This window comes from Sparus aurata, chromosome 5 (assembly GCF_900880675.1).
Source record: "Sparus aurata chromosome 5, fSpaAur1.1, whole genome shotgun sequence".
NCBI lineage: Eukaryota > Metazoa > Chordata > Actinopteri > Spariformes > Sparidae > Sparus > Sparus aurata.
This window is the reverse complement of record NC_044191.1, coordinates 36,180,195-36,197,915: the sequence shown is the minus strand read 5'-3', so window position 1 is coordinate 36,197,915 and position 17,721 is coordinate 36,180,195. Positions and strand designations below refer to the sequence as shown.

Genomic DNA, 17,721 nt, shown 5'->3' with positions numbered 1-17,721 from the left:
ATGGTCAGAGAGGGAGTGGTGGATTTGGGGATGAGAAAGGTGTTTCTGGCTCTGGATCGAACTGATAGTACTTTGTACAAAGTCTATTTTTGGGGTAAGTCTTCTTCCATTTTTTTGTTTTGTTAAGTCTCTGAATGCAAAAGTATTTTTTTCAATGTCCAAAATGTGTTTTGTTGCTATAAATTCAGATTTGGTGGATACCTCTACATCCCTGCTTCATAGCTGTCACACACATATCAGCCGATTTCATCTTTCTTTGTCCATTAATAATTCAATTAATATATTTTTTAGTCAAAATATACGTCCAAGTTTTATTTAACCTCTTGCAAAAATGGCTTCAGTGTTGGACAGGTAAAGAATGTATGTGTACAATTTGGGAATAACAATAATGAAATTCCTAAATGCCACTGTGCTGCATATTTCATAACTATATAACTATACAAAAAGTGAAAAAATAAATAAGATGAAACACCTTATTTTATAATGGAGATTGGTTTACCAGCCAGTCCACTCGACAACCTGGCAGACTGTTTTAATGTTAATAATACACATGAACCAAGCTGACCTCAAAGTTTTAACAGATTTATCTGGAATACAATCAGGATCTTGAGCAATTTGATGATAGAAAGTAGAAATAAAGCAGGTATCTCAAGCAGGTTCAAGCCTTTTAGAGACCCTTTTAAGAATACTAAAGATTAAACTGAGGCAATCAATGTGTCCAATACTGTGCAGGCTAAATAAAGAAGCAAAGGGTCCTCACATGGTAACACTTCTACACTTGATGGTCAATATCTATACATTGAAGCCAACCTTGCATAATATCTTATTACTCTGTTTTCTCTCCAGTGTCTGAGCTGAGGGTGGTTCTGCTGGGGAACAGCTGGTCTCAGAGGAGTTCAGTGGGGAACTTCATACTGGGAGAGAACAAGTTCAACACTGAGAGAGAACCATACCACTGTCTGGCAGTCAGAGGACGTGTAAAGGAGAAAGAAATAGTTCTGATCAACACTCCAGATCTGCTGCATCCCTACATGTCTGAAGACAGACTGACAGAACTTGTAGAAACCTGTGTGAGACTCTCTGCTCCTGGACCTCATGTGTTCCTGCTGGTTCTACAGCCTGAAGACTTCACTGAGGAACACAAACTGAGACTGCAATCAATCCTTGAATACATCAGTGATCGATCATTTGATCGATCACTGGTTCTCATATCAACACCCAGAGAGGAGAGTCCAGGTGTCAGTGAAAACTACATGAACCAGCCACCTTTAAAAGACATGATCAGAATCTGTAGAGAACAACTCTCATGGAAGAAGACCACCAAACTTCCAGAGCTGCTAACATGCTTGGATCGAATTGTGAAGAACAGAGGAGGGCATGAGAGCTGCAAAGCATTTCCAGATTCTGCATCCGTTTTATCCGGAGATCATCAAACACCGAAACAACAGGAAACAACGTCTGCTGTTAAAGATAATGGTAAGTGGTGTGATTGGTTTCACCTCACAACACCAGTGGCATTACAGAATGTAAAGCACTATCAGGAATGTTCATCACAGCATCATGGTCAAGGAGATGGCGGTAGTTTAAATCAGTGCTTCCCAACCTTTTTTCCTTGAAGCCCCCCTTGCCTGTGTCCAAGACAAGCCAGGCCCCCCAACCTCAACCCGCATACACTAAAACAATAAAGTGATGAATTACAAGCTTTTATTTGCAAAAATAAACAACAGTTATATTCTCCTAGTTTTACAATGTATATCGATACATTTCTTCCTTTTAGTGTCATCACATGTATTTCTTGGTCCACATTTAAATGTGGACCAAGAAATATGTTTCAATTTGGATTACAGAGAGTTTTGATTGGGTGTTTTATTGGGATTGTATGCAGTCCAGGGTATAAATGGCCGTTTTTGACTATTTTTAGGGGGCTAAGCCCGAGGGGCTGAGGGAACCAGTGGTGCTGCAGGCTAAACTGTGCAAGGGAGGGCGGTGCAATTTGGAGGGTTGGTCCAGACTCCTGCGAATATCTCAGACACAAGAAAATACATATATCCACCTGCAGGGGGCGCTATAACCTAGGCCAACACGTTTTTGAAATGGAAAACCTACTTTTTCAAACTCCTCCTTGGGATTTTGTCCGATCTGCGTGAAACTTGCCACGTACACTCTTCAGCTGGATCTGATCTAAAGTTATCAAAAGAATTTTGATCGGTCAAAAAAATGCGTAAATTATTCACAAACAAATTTCTGTAGCTAGCTATAAAAATGTTAACTGTTTCATATCTCGGTCAAACTAAATGCTATTGACACCAAATTTGAGATCCTTGGTTGCCATGACACTGGGAAGGGATGAGCCCAATTTGGCGAATTTTAGCCACTAGGGGGCGCTAAAAATATGGGAAGTTTATATCTCTTGAACGGCTACACGGATTTTTACGAAATTTGGCCAGTATGATGTAGGGCCAATCCTGAGGCCATATCTTCAAGGTGGTCATGACTGGTCAATGTGGGCGTGGCTTATTACAAGATAAACAACAAACATTAATTTCAGCTAAACTGTTATGCTGAGAGCTTTGAAATGTATATGGTACAGATAGAATAGGACACAGTTCTTCCAGACAAAAAAACTGCACTTGTACTCCACTAGGTGGCGCTATAATGGATGCAATCGCGTTTTTGCCTGTAACTTCCACATTTTAAATACCACATTTGCAAACCTTATATCCATATGTTCCCTGAAGAGAGCTGGGTTTTCTGACACAGGACACGCCCACTTCTGCTGCACATTTCTTTCGCTAAAGCGCTACATATGCAAAACCTACTTTTTCGAACTCCTCCTACAATTTAAGCGCCATCTGCCTGAAACTTTGCACATAGAATCTCCAGATGTGTCTGATGAAAAGTTATCAAAATAATTTTGGCACTCCAAAATATATGCTAGCTATAACCAAACAATCTTTTTTGCTAGCTAAAAAACACATATTGTTTCATATTTCGGTCAAACTACATGCTTTCAACACCTTATATCCATATGTTCCCTCAATAGAGCTGGGTTTTCTGACATAGGACACGCCCACTTCTGCTGCACATTTCATTCGCTGAATCGCCAAATATGCAAAACCTACTTTTTCAAACTCCCAGACAATTTCACCGACATTTAGTACACAGCATCTGTGGACCCTCCTGGCAAAAATATATCAAAAGAATTTTGATATTCTAAATAATACTCAAGTTATTAAATAACAACTTCCTGCAGATTTTGCTCAAAACAGGAAGTGTTGCATATCTCCAGATTGATGTGTCCGAATGACATAAAATTCAGGTTACTACTTCCCCATGAGCCCTTAAGGCCCTGTCCCAAATTTTGGCCCATTACCACTAGGTGGCCCTCTTTAAATTGAAGTATTTTATATCTCCACATGGGTTGGTCAAATTAACACGAAACTTGGCCAATTATTGCCAATGCCCTCCTGACGATAGCTGATGAATGGTGTTACAAGGGGACTCTATGACGCCCCCTGGAATATTAACAATCTAAGCCCCGCCTCCTACATGTACATATATGAATGACATACGGTATGCATACGTATCATCACCTGACGCACAAAAAACATCCGGGGTACCAAACTGTCGCTCGAACAGGAAGTTGGCCATTTTGATTCAAAGTTTCGATTTCACCCCAATTTGGATCCATTTCCATGCCTCGTACTTTAACGAACTCCTCCTACAGATTTAACACCACAGACTTCCAATTCACTCAGTATCATCCTCAGACCATGATCATGAAAAGTTATCAAAAGCTTTCACCTATGTCAAACATGGTGGGTATCATGGTGCCAACCATTTGCATGCTTCGCCATAACGCATCAAGTCATTATAACTTTAACATACAATTTCCTATGTACACCAAATTCATCACACATGTATATGATGTCACCCTAATATCTCCATGCATCAGTACTGTCTCATATCCATAGCACCACCTACTGGACACAGGAATTCAGACAAACATCATCCTGTTTACATGACATTTATAGCTTTTTTTCTCCATATCATACACTACAAGATGACAAGATGACTAAAAGGTGAGGGATTTTTCACCTGTAGTCCATTTTGTCAGCGTACATTATTTAATACCGGCAGTAGCAGGCCACCAAATTACAGAGGAACAACTTCCTCATTCCTATCTGGACCAAACTTCACATGTTTGATAAGAGTCCAGCCATAAACACATAATCAGACTACACAAGGAAAAAGAACTGGCTATCTAAAATGCTTTTTCCTATGTGCATATTCAGTGTCTGGTATTATTGGGTTGCTGCTGTGTTTCGATGAAGGGAGGATGTTATAAATATGAATTGAAAAATCAAAGTGATCAATTAAATACATTTTATTTCAGGTTTTTTAGAGTTGTAATTATCAGATAGATCCTGTTACAGATATTCAGTTAATAAACGACAGGTCCTGGCACTGTTCAATACAGAGATTATTTTACCTGATTTCTTCCTCTCTCTCATTGTTGTGTTACAGAAGCTTCATTTAGGATTGTGCTGTTGGGGAAAAGTGAGGACAAAAAGACAAAACTTGGAAACTTCATTACTGGTAGCCTAAAGGGTTTTCAAAAATATTCTCTAGACAAGCAGGTCCTCCATGGGGAGTGGAAAGGAAGATCTCTAACAGTAGTTCAAACCCAAAACATCTTCCGGCTCCCTTCGGAAACCCTGAAAGACGATATAAAGCATTGTGTGGCTCTTTGTCCACCAGGACCAAATGTTCTGCTGCTGTTACTGAAAGCCTCTACAGTCTCAGAGAGGAAGAAACAAAGACTGAATTTCGTTTTTAGTTTGTTTGGTCAAGATGCTTTAAAACACACAATGGTCGTCACCACAAGTAGGGGGGATGTTTCAGCTGTTAGTCAGCTCATTGAAGACTGTGGAGGAAGACACTACAGCATGTCTGAAGACAACTACAAGTCATTAATGCAGAAGATTGAGAACATTGTCCATGAAAACAGAGGAGCCTTCCTCTCCTGCAGTGAAGAGACCATCAGACCAAAGTCTGAAGACATCAGAGCAGCTTTAAACCTGGTTCTGTGTGGGAGGAGAGGAGCAGGGAAGACTTCAGCAGCTGAGGCCATTTTAGGTCAGACAGAGTTTCCTTCAGTCTCCAACTCATCAGAGTGTGTTCAGAGTCAGGGAGAGGTGTGTGGACGTTGGGTTTCCCTGGTGGAGCTGCCTGCCTTGTGTGGAAAACCTCAGGAGGAAGTGATGAAGGAATCACTCAGGTGTATCTCCCTCTGTGATCCTGAGGGAGTCCATGCCTTCATCCTGGTCCTACCTGTGGGTCCCCTCACTGATGAAGACAAGAGTGAGTTAAAGACCATCCAGAACACATTCAGCTCTCGAGTCAATGACTTCATCATGATTCTGTTCACTGTGGAGTCAGATCCTACAGCTCCAGCTGTTGTTGACTTTGTAAGAAAGAACGGAGACATCCAGGAGCTCCTTCAGAGCTGTGGAGGAAGATCTGTTGTTCTCAACATCAAGGACAAGCAGCAGATCCCAGAGCTGCTGGACACAGTGGATAAAATGAAACTGAGACCCAACAAAGACAAACTGTGCAGCTACACAACAGAAACATTTGCATTTGCTCAAATAGAAAAGATGAGACAACAAGAGGAAAACATCACCACACTGCAGGCTGAGCTGAAGGACCTGAGAGCAAAAAGCATCATCAGCTGTAAGTTCTGTAATGTTTCAATATAAATAGTAAGTCCTATTTTTTCCATGTCCTTCAGTAATTCCATGTCTTTATATTTCCCAGGTGCTGATGAAGAACAGAGTCCAGAGTGTCTCAGGATTGTTCTGATAGGGAAGACTGGCAGTGGGAAGAGCTCTTCAGGAAACACCATTCTAGGAAGAAATGAGTTTAAGGCTGCGTCTTTTCAAAAATCAGTCACTAAGTGTTGTCAGAAAGCACAGACTGTAGTAAACGGTCGTCCAGTCGTTGTGGTCGACACTCCTGGTCTGTTTGACACAAATATGTCTCATGAAGAAGTTAACGAGGAGTTGGTAAAATGCATCAGTCTTCTGGCTCCAGGACCACATGTCTTCCTGCTGGTGATAGAAATCGGCAGATTTACACAAGAAGAGAACGAGACATTAAAACTCATCAAGAAGGTCTTTGGGAAAAATTCTGAACAGTTCACTATCATTCTTTTCACAAGAGGAGATACACTGGAACATGACAAACAGTCTGAGGAGGAATACATCGAAGAAGGATGCGATGAATCTTTTAAGAAACAGATGGCTGACTGTGGAGGAAGATACCACGTGTTTAACAACTATGATGAACAAAACCACATGCAGGTCAGTGAGCTGATCACCAAGATCGACACCATGGTGAAGACAAATGGAGGCAGCTGCTACACTAATGAGATGCTGCAAGAGGCCGAGGCAGCGATACAGAAAGAGATGGAGAGAATCCTGAAGGAGAAGGAAGAAGAGGTGAGGAGAGAGAGGGAGGAGCTAAAAAGAAAACATGAGGAACACATTAAAATAAGAATGGAAGAAAAGAGGGCAGAAATTGAAGAAGAGAGAAAAGATAGAGAAACACGTCTTGAAAAAATAAAGGAAAACATGAACAGAGAGCGTGAGAGGAAAAAGAAAGAACAAGAAAAGAGGGAAGAAGAAGATAGAAAAAAGAAACAACAGGAAGAAAGGCAACAACAGGAAAGGCAAATGAAGATTATGGTTTTGCAGGAAAAAATAAAGTCTGCATCTGATGAAGAAGAGATAGCTGAGCTGGAGATACGGGAGAGAAAGGAGAGAGAAGAAGAAGAAGCCTGGGAGGAGGAACGACAGCAGTACTGGGAAAAACGCAACAGAGAGAGAGAACACAGACAAAGGCAGGACAACGCAAAACTCAAAAAGCTCCAAATGCAATATGAACAAGAAAGAGAAAAACATGAGAACAAAATACAAAATGAAGATCAAAACATTATCGAACTGGAGGAAAAAGCAAGAGAAGAGTTGGAGGAAGAGTTTAAGAAAATAACAGACGATAAGAACAGGAAATATGAAGAGGAGGCCAGAAAGAAAGCTGAAGAGTTCAATGAATTCAGACAGAAATACAGAAGGAACTTTGCAGGTCTGATGAAAGAGCACATGGAGGAAAAAGAGGCACTGAAGCGAGAGCACGACAGACAAATGCAGGAGACACGGGAGACGCACAGCAAAGAGTATAAACTGCTGGACAACCTCTCAAGTCACAAAGAAATACAACTAAAAGAAGAAGTCACACAAAGAGAAAAGCAAATCAAACAAATGGAGGACTTGACGACAACACATGAGCAAGAAATTAACCATTTAAAAGAGAAGTACAAAAACAAATGTATGATCATGTGATGATGCTTCCCACTAACAGTCATCAACACAACGCAAACACACAATCACACTGACGGACGTACCGCTAAGTTTTCTTGTTTTCCATGTTGTCTTGTCATACAAAATATTTCCTTCTAATGATTTACTGTCTACGTAACTTTCAAGTGGGACTTAATGATCAGAGATTTGTGTTCAAACAAAGCAAAAAACTCAACGTTGTATTATGTTGAATGCTGAACTTCTGCAGCAGCAACACTTTGTTAGGATGAAGCCAGAAGACCTGCAGGCTTTAATGTTTTCAACTTTGCCAGTGACATTCAGGAAATCTTGCTGATGCAGCATTTGCTAGTTATGTTGTAACATGGAGAATACAGCACATGTTGTATGACAAATAACTGTGAAAGCTTAATTCAAGAAATTTGACATTGAAGGCACATTTTACTTTTACACTGTGAGAACATTTCAGAGCCTGTAATTTGTTACGTTTTCAGGAGTAAATAAGTTGGATCAGTATTTCTAATTTCACCAGAGAAATGTTAACACAAGTATCTGTCCTTCTGCTGGAGGAGAGGACGTGTGGAGATTTTGCCATCTCTGTTTTTAAGCTCAATAAATTCAGATGAGGACCAGTGTGTGCAGCCCGAGCATGCATAGCTAACAGCACGATGGTATAGAGAATTCATTCAGGTGCAGATGAAAAAACCTTTGTCTGCTTGTTATCACCTCTAACACGGCTCACCTGAGAGCAGCGACAATAAAGAAACAAACAGAACAGACTGAAGTCGTCTGTCTCTCACTAACTTTCAGGCTCCTTCTTCTTTTCTTCTAAATATGCACAATAATGTCACTGTTCTACTGTTGCAGCCTGGAGGTTTTGTTCTGCTTCTGTGTCCTCAACACAGGATTCGACAGTGAGCATTTCACTGTTAGCCTCCAGTTAGCAGCTAATGGAGCTAATATCTTACAGCAGAGCTGATGTGAAACACAGCAGGACAGAGTTGCTGCTCAGAGGAACGTGTGTTTAACAGTGGACTGCAGTTAATGTGACAACACAAGTTAAACTGAATATATGTTGTAGCGGACCCTTGACAACGAATGAGGCGGAGAGATTCAAACAGGTGCTTAACTTTTATTATCTGCTGTAGCACCGTGAAAACTATGGAAAGGAAATACAGAAAAAAAAGAAAGAGATTAGATTAAATACATGAAACATTCCATTTACAATTTCCAAACGCTCAATGCAATCACCCCGTTCAACAGAAAAATAAAAGATGCATTTATTAGAAAATGTTTACAATCATTGTTAAACTTGATCAATCACATCAACATACTGTTGGCAGCATCCCTAAAGATAAAATACATCCAGACACCCCAAGGAAAACACTAAATTGGAGTTCCACTTTACCAAGGGAGCTCATTGTTTATTATGTTGAAGGTGCCGACCGGAGAACCATCTCCTCCTAATAACAATAAAACAAACTTAAAACAGACCACAGCAACATAATCAACATAAAGATGGATCATGATTACATTACATGGTTCAGAAGCAAACTTACTCCGAGAACCACAAATGATCCAAACAAGGAGAGACTCTGCAGCACAGACGCAGCGCCAACCCAGCGGAGACAAAGGAGACGGTGATGGAGATGCACACAGGCAGGGCCGCTTCTGTCTGTTTTGAGGCCCCTATATGAGCACTTTGTGATACTGAAGGAATATTTTGGTGTATACTTCACAGGTGTTACAAAGTAGACTACTTGTGTCTCACTGATGATTTGGTCTTAATCTATATTCTGTGGGCAGAACTAACGGTCATAGTTTACTTTAAGTTTACTTCAATTTGTGTGATTATGATTCTTTTAAATAAAACAAAGCAATACGTCAAAAACATAACCGAACTGTAGGAATGTAGGCAAATTTGTCCAAATTATATTGTCACAATAAATATTCTAATAATGTGGTAAAGAAAGATGCAACTAACTCAGTGGAGTTAACATTAATCCATTCAGAGCAATAATCCACTGCCACAGTCCATAATAATCCACAATAGGCCTGATACGTATATGTGTGTTTAACACACTTCACATTAAAGACCTATAAACCCTCTGCACCCGCACAGTCTGCATATAGCAAGAAACGGCTCTGCGCTCAGGTGAGGATCCACACAGGTGAGCTTACAGGGCTCATAGTCTCCTCCCTTTTGTACCTTGCCACCCTCACCGAGACTGGCCACTAGATGGCAGTCCACAGTCATTTACTGGCTCATCAGACAGAACACAGAGAGAGACTGAGCTGTCAGCCTAAAACTATTTACTGTCATTCACATGTGTACTGAAGTACTTCAGCTGAGTACAGTTTGGAGGTAAAAGTACTTTGAGTTTGGAGTTACAGACACTTGACATCATTGAGATGACACCAGACAGCAGCAGTGAGCAGGTGGAGGAGTCGTGACTCCTCAGTGCACTGACAGACAACATGTTGGAAAAAGTTCAAATTGCCTGAAACAGTCAGTTCAGTTCAGTTCAGTCAGGCTGTTTAAACTGTGAGTCTACTAACAGACAGGAAACACATTAAGAGACATTCAACTGTTTTGTTTTTCTTAAGTTTCTTTCACTCCAACATAACTGAAGGTGTTTACAGCACAACAACATCTTTTAATTGATTGATTTAATGTGATGGAAGTCAAATAATTATTTTGTCTGTGTTTGTCATTTGTCACAGCTGTTAAGTGCCTGAAAAGCCTGGAGACATTTTAAACATGCTTTCATTTAATAATGAAAATGTGTAGAAACCTTGAGACCTTTAAAGAAGGGGTGGACCGACTTTACAATGATCACTATCAGTGATTTTTCTGTCAGACTGCTGATAAAATTAATTAATTTAAAATGAGCTTGTTTGTCTCTGAAGCATCATCCTCTCACACAGCGACCCGCAAGTCTGCAGGGGCTCCACAAGATGGCGCCCGTCCCAAAGAAACGGACCCTGATCAGAACAAACTGAGAGAAGATCAATGTTACTGCAAACACTTTGTCACCAACAGGATGAAGTAGCTGTAATGTGTAGTAACCAGGTTAGTCTTGTTCATATAATAATGATGTTAAACAAAGTGATAAAGTAGAATTCAGACCGGTCATGTGTCTGTTTACTGAGAGGAAGTGATGACAGTGAAACAAACCTGCTGAAAACGTTTCCTGTCAAACACTTTCACTTTCTCTCATCTTGGGCGGCAAAAAAGTAACGGGACATCACGACGAACTACAACTAAATTAAAGGTAAATACCAACAAGTAATTGCAGTATAAAATCCATCAGTGCTGTAGATCAATAGACCGGATGATTCATCAGAGTCAGCAGCTGATGAGAGACGATAATCACTCTGATCAGAGTTACTTCACTAACTGCGCAGGTCGCTTCTAACGGCGGAGACGCTCAAAGTTAATCCAACAGGCTCAGCAGGAAACATGATCAATATGTTTTGAATTGTTCTCAAGTCTTTACACTTCTACTGGAGTTCAGATGAATCAGGCTGTGAATCTGAATCTGAATTTCTGAAGTTTTGTCTGCATGTACAAAATGTTTATATCACTTTAATATCAACTTTAAGCGGTCGCAGCCATTTTGTAGGTCAGGAAGTTATCACCGTTAGACGGATGGTTTGTCTTTACAGGCTCAGTTTGTGTGCTGTGTATTGATCTAACTATACATCTAGGTCTACATACATATATAATATACATACAGACAGCGTGTAGTGTTATTTATTGAAGTACCAGACTGCACCTGATAAGACCGCGCGCGTGTGTGTCGGAGCACGTGACGCGCACATCTCTGTAGTTTGTGTCAGCTGGCTGTGAGCTGCAGCTTCTGTCCTGCAGTCCTGCAGTCAGACTTGTATGAACACTGAGGTCGTGCAGCTCTGCTAGAAGGAGCAGCATTAAGGAGGAATTAGAGAATGTTGTTATTAAACATCAGGATCAGAATCAGTGTTCCTGTATCTGCTCACTGACCCAGAACAGACCGCCTCTCTGTCATGCAGGACTTTATATGATCCTTCCTGTGGAAACTCATTTCCACCAGCTGAAGATAAAACATGATGAAATCTGTTCTCATGGTAAGATATGGTTATGAGTTAAAACGTCAAAATTATGAGTTTAGTGCTGACAATTTATGTCATAGTTTTATTTTTGTATCTCAATTTCACGTTTTATCTCATATTTATGACTTTAACCCATATTTACAACTTTCATCTCATAATTAAAATGTGTATCGTCATAATATCGGTTGACGTCATAATTTACATTTTTTGACCTTCCATCACATTACTTTGACTTTTTTTATTCTAATAATTTCTACCTTTTATCATGATTGTGGAGTGAACATTGGGAATATAATATATAGCCTATATAATGGAACTTACTTTTCAGTGTGTCCTTTTCTTTAACCAGTGGAGGGCGTCCATGTTTATCACCGTGAACTTCACACAGCCTGGCACACGACACTTTGCAGTAGGTGATAATAACAGACAGTGTGACTGCAGCAGGATGATCATTTATTCACTTTTATCATGACGTTTTTCTCACTGACAGTGTGAGAGCAGAAACTCTGGACATGTCACATTTCAGTACAGCTCAGTAGTTTGTTGGCTCAGGTTTCAATACATACAGATTACATCACATAATATAACAAGTGATTAGAGTTCTCAACGGGTCGGGCCGGCCCGACAAACCTGACCGGACCCGCAGGTTCGGGCCGGGTTCGGGCTGAAAAAATACGCAAATGAGCCGGGTCGGGCCTCGGGCTTCCGGTTTTTATAAAACACATTTCATAAAACACATTTCTTGCAGATTGTAAATTATATATTGTTTGTTGTGAATCCTCGCTGTTCACGTGTGGTGAGGAGTAAGTCTGGCTGCTGCTTCATTGGGAGGGGCAGACGCAGACCTGACGCCGCTGCGTAAAGTTACGATAACAAGTGTATGAGGAAAACAATGCAGGCGCGCGGGAGGTGGGGTTCGGGTCGGGTTCGGGCAGACAATTCATGCTGGTGTGTCGGGCTGCGTCGGGTTCGGGCTTAAAAATCCGCGGGTCGGATTGTAATTTTCAGGCCCGTTGAGAACTCTACAAGTGGTGCATGAAGAGCTGTTGAGCTTTGCTGATGAGAAGACGCTCACCTTTGTTCAAAACATGCCAAACAAGGAAGACTTAAATATTTTTACATTCAACCAGATTTTGTAAACTGTGAACATTTTATTTCCTGACTTAAGAGAAGAACGCGGTGGAGCTCCTGCAGCACTACACCTGTGTAGCCTACAATACATGTGGATGTAGGAGTTCTTATCTAGGAAGGAAACTGAAGTAGCTCAACTATATTAAAGAATAATTTATTCAGAAAGCCTTAAAATTTACAGACTATAGACTCAGGATCAAATTACATAGGTTACATGATTCTATAGATTTAAAAGTTAAATTATAATAACAACCTTCACATTGTCAGCTGTATCCAGCTGATGGGTTGTTGGGTTGAATCCCCAGTGGAGTTGTGAAGGTGAGCTCTGTAAACAGGCTGGTGTGTGAGATGGTTTATGTTCTGATCATTCCTCCTGCAGGTTGTTACTGCAGCAGCTGCTCTCCAGCTGAACCAGTCTCTGATGTTTCCAGCAGAGTGACGTCATGGCGGCTGCAGCATCAGGTGAGTCCACTCAGACTTTATTACTCTTTGACTGAATATAACATTTGGTGGATTCACAACATAAGACAGTGTGATGTCTGAATCATCTGCTACAGGACTTATAGCAGGACACCTAAAGTAAACCACAGCAAGCAGTTTGTAAAGGAACTAGTTCACTGAACTGCTGTTAGATTTGTTCTAAGTGTTTTTATTTCAAAGGGTGCAGAGCCAGCAGAGTTCCTCTGGGTGGCGACAAAACATTAAAGGTGATAGATTCATATCACAAGCTGCTGCCTCTGAACAGGCACACAGGACTTTTCTCTAACAGTGACTCATTTCATGGGACACCTGATGTAGATGACACTGTTGTTTTTGTCAGGTTCAGCTGTATTCAATACAATATTACAGGAAACTTAATGTAAATGTATGAGTGTCTGTGACAGGTTACACACATATAATAACCTGAAAAAGCAGAAATAGGAGAAAGATACAATTTCAGTTTTACCTGATTACAATTATTCCAGTCTAATCAGGCCTGGTAGGGTCAAGTATGTATGTATGTATGTATGTGTGTATGTATGTATACATACATGTTTATATGTATATATACATATATAGACACATACACATATGTATATAGACATGTATGTATATATGTGTGTATAAATGTATATGTATATGTATATATACGTGTGTGTATATATACATATATGTATATATATACACACACACACACACATATATACACGTGTGTATGTGTGTATATATATACATATATGTATATATACGTATATATACACACACACATATATATATATATATATAGAGAGAGAGAGAGAGAGATATTTATTAGGGGTGGAACGGTTCACAAAATCCATGGTTCGGTTCATATCACGGTTTTGTGGTCACAGTTTTCGGTTCGGTTTGGTATACGCTGATGGTTAGGAAAATCCATCATGTCATGTAGTCAGGTTAAAACTGAAAGAAAGAGGCAGTCTGACATTTGATACATCATTGTGACAGTCTTAGGTTAAAAGTAGGGAAGATTCTTGCACTGCAAGAGAGGAGATATTGCTAGTTACAACATGCTTTTCATTTATTTGGCAAAGAATTTTAACAAATGCTAAGAACAAATAGTTATTCACTGTCACTAATATAATGTAATGGGCAGCCACAGTTAGGAAACTTTCAACTGGAGGTCCATCCATCACTAGTAAGCGCTACATGGGCTGTCAAACAACTTGAACAATTCCTCGTCAGCTCTCTTCATAAAGTGCAGGAATTACCATGTTGCTGAAGTGTTTGCGGGAGGGGATTTTATTTTAAATTGCGGCTCGAGTGTTGTAATCATACAAAAAATCCTGCACCCTCCACCACGGCAAAAGGCTGCATATCTTAGGCTATGAAACACCACTCCTTTCGTTATGCATGTTGCCCCATCTGACTCGTCACTGTCAAGCTGCAGGAGCAGAAGTTGTCCTGTCGACTCTCTCCCTTTCCTCCTTGCGCTGCCAGTTGTCTCACTGGGATGATGTCTTTGCAGACGAGCTGACATGTTAGTCATGTTACTGTTAGCATAAACAACACGTGTTGCACAATGCTTGCACACTGTGCGGTGCATTGCATTACTGGTGATTGGCATCCAGCTCAGTGCTGCCACCTGCTGCTCTGGAATGTACAAACTTTGCCTCGTTAGTAAATGAGAAAAAGAAGTTTCGCGCGCCTATGAACCGAACGGTACATACGCGCCCCGAACCGTGAATCTTTCTGCATGGCAGTTCATAAGTTGGGTCAGTCGACGCTATCTGTGATACCGCCGAGAGTGGCCGACAGTTCACTGCAATCCACTTCACCAGTGCGTTTATTCATTTGTCAGTTGTGGATTTACTCATTTTGGCTCTTAACCCTGTCATCTTGTCGATTGTGGATTGGTGACACTCAGTGCATTTACATGCACAATTTAGCTGGATTACAGCCATAGTTCCGACTGTGCTTCTTAGACAGACTAAGGTGTATACATGCATCTTAAAAATCCTATCATAGTCGGACTAACACAGTAATTTGGTTTTCTTGAGTGTCATGTAAACGCACTGTCTGCCTGCTCGAGCTAGGAGCGTTGTCTGTGTTGTCTGTGCTAGCTGCAACGTTTGGCATTGAGGTGGCACACAACTGTGCTTTTATCCAGGTTTCCACCTGGTAGTTTTTTAAAACGTTTATTAACGCGATAAAGTCCCAGCCCTTATATATATATATATACTGCAATTTCATAAAGTGGTTGAATTTAAACATGGACAGTTTTGTTCCAAGCGATATCTACAATTTATGAAAACTGGCACCTTTCTGTAGTTAGCTTGCATGAATATCATGATTAAATATATTTTATTATTGGCTTATATTATTAGTTATTGGCTACTGAACAGAACATTTTGTGGACAGTTGTTGATAGTTTACTCACTTCTGTCATGATGTTTTTCTCACTGACAGTGTGAGAGCAGAAACTCTGGACATGTCACATTTCAGTACAGCTCAGTAGTTTGTTGGCTCAGGTTTCAATACATACAGATTACATCACATAATATAACAAGTGATTAGAGTTCTCAACGGGTCGGGCCGGCCCGACAAACCTGACCGGACCCGCAGGTTCGGGCCGGGTTCGGGCTGAAAAAATACGCAAATGAGCCGGGTCGGGCCTCGGGCTTCCGGTTTTTATAAAACACATTTCATAAAACACATTTCTTGCAGATTGTAAATTATATATTGTTTGTTGTGAATCCTCGCTGTTCACGTGTGGTGAGGAGTAAGTCTGGCTGCTGCTTCATGGGGAGGGGCAGACGCAGACCTGACGCCGCTGCGTAAAGTTACGATAACAAGTGTATGAGGAAAACAATGCAGGCGCGCGGGAGGTGGGGTTCGGGTCGGGTTCGGGCAGACAATTCATGCTGGTGTGTCGGGCTGCGTCGGGTTCGGGCTTAAAAATCCGCGGGTCGGATTGTAATTTTCAGGCCCGTTGAGAACTCTACAAGTGGTGCATGAAGAGCTGTTGAGCTTTGCTGATGAGAAGACGCTCACCTTTGTTCAAAACATGCCAAACAAGGAAGACTTAAATATTTTTACATTCAACCAGATTTTGTAAACTGTGAACATTTTATTTCCTGACTTAAGAGAAGAACGCGGTGGAGCTCCTGCAGCACTACACCTGTGTAGCCTACAATACATGTGGATGTAGGAGTTCTTATCTAGGAAGGAAACTGAAGTAGCTCAACTATATTAAAGAATAATTTATTCAGAAAGCCTTAAAATTTACAGACTATAGACTCAGGATCAAATTACATAGGTTACATGATTCTATAGATTTAAAAGTTAAATTATAATAACAACCTTCACATTGTCAGCTGTATCCAGCTGATGGGTTGTTGGGTTGAATCCCCAGTGGAGTTGTGAAGGTGAGCTCTGTAAACAGGCTGGTGTGTGAGATGGTTTATGTTCTGATCATTCCTCCTGCAGGTTGTTACTGCAGCAGCTGCTCTCCAGCTGAACCAGTCTCTGATGTTTCCAGCAGAGTGACGTCATGGCGGCTGCAGCATCAGGTGAGTCCACTCAGACTTTATTACTCTTTGACTGAACACAACATTTGGTGGATTCACAACATAAGACAGTGTGATGTCTGAATCATCTGCTACAGGACTTATAGCAGGACACCTAAAGTAAACCACAGCAAGCAGTTTGTAAAGGAACTAGTTCACTGAACTGCTGTTAGATTTGTTCTAAGTGTTTTTATTTCAAAGGGTGCAGAGCCAGCAGAGTTCCTCTGGGTGGCGACAAAACATTAAAGGTGATAGATTCATATCACAAGCTGCTGCCTCTGAACAGGCACACAGGACTTTTCTCTAACAGTGACTCATTTCATGGGACACCTGATGTAGATGACACTGTTGTTTTTGTCAGGTGCAGCTGTATTCAATACAATATTACAGGAAACTTAATGTAAATGTATGAGTGTCTGTGACAGGTTACACACATATAATAACCTGAAAAAGCAGAAATAGGAGAAAGATACAATTTCAGTTTTACCTGATTACAATTATTCCAGTCTAATCAGGCCTGGTAGGGTCAAGTATGTATGTATGTATGTATGTGTGTATGTATGTATACATACATGTTTATATGTATATATACATATATAGACACATACACATATGTATATAGACATGTATGTATATATGTGTGTATAAATGTATATGTATATGTATATATACGTGTGTGTATATATACATATATGTATATATATACACACATACACACGTGTATATATGTGTGTGTGTGTGTATATATATACATATATGTATATATACGTATATATACACACACACATATATATATATATATATAGAGAGAGAGAGAGAGAGATATTTATTAGGGGTGGAACGGTTCACAAAATCCATGGTTCGGTTCATATCACGGTTTTGTGGTCACAGTTTTCGGTTCGGTTTGGTATACGCTGATGGTTAGGAAAATCCATCATGTCATGTAGTCAGGTTAAAACTGAAAGAAAGAGGCAGTCTGACATTTGATACATCATTGTGACAGTCTTAGGTTAAAAGTAGGGAAGATTCTTGCACTGCAAGAGAGGAGATATTGCTAGTTACAACATGCTTTTCATTTATTTGGCAAAGAA

General features: G+C 40.4%; 2 protein-coding genes across 2 annotated transcripts in view; both read left to right on the top strand.

The window, feature by feature from the left end:
• Positions 1–7,844, top strand: LOC115582213 (GTPase IMAP family member 8-like). The gene is made up of 4 exons (XM_030418029.1): positions 1–94; positions 847–1,476; positions 4,528–5,736; positions 5,821–7,844. The coding sequence occupies exons 1-4, from the start codon at positions 1–3 to the stop codon at positions 7,401–7,403; spliced, it is 3,516 nt and encodes a 1,171-aa protein (XP_030273889.1). The 3' UTR covers positions 7,404–7,844.
• Positions 7,845–10,529: 2,685 nt separating this feature from the next.
• The window catches only part of LOC115581329 (uncharacterized), a 27,195-nt gene continuing 20,003 nt past the window's right edge, over positions 10,530–17,721 (top strand). Inside the window, exons 1-2 of the mRNA XM_030416334.1 lie at positions 10,530–10,654; positions 12,985–13,067. Coding sequence (XP_030272194.1) covers positions 13,049–13,067 — 19 coding nt within the window. The 5' untranslated portion in view covers positions 10,530–10,654; positions 12,985–13,048. The remainder of the gene's footprint in view (positions 10,655–12,984; positions 13,068–17,721) is intronic.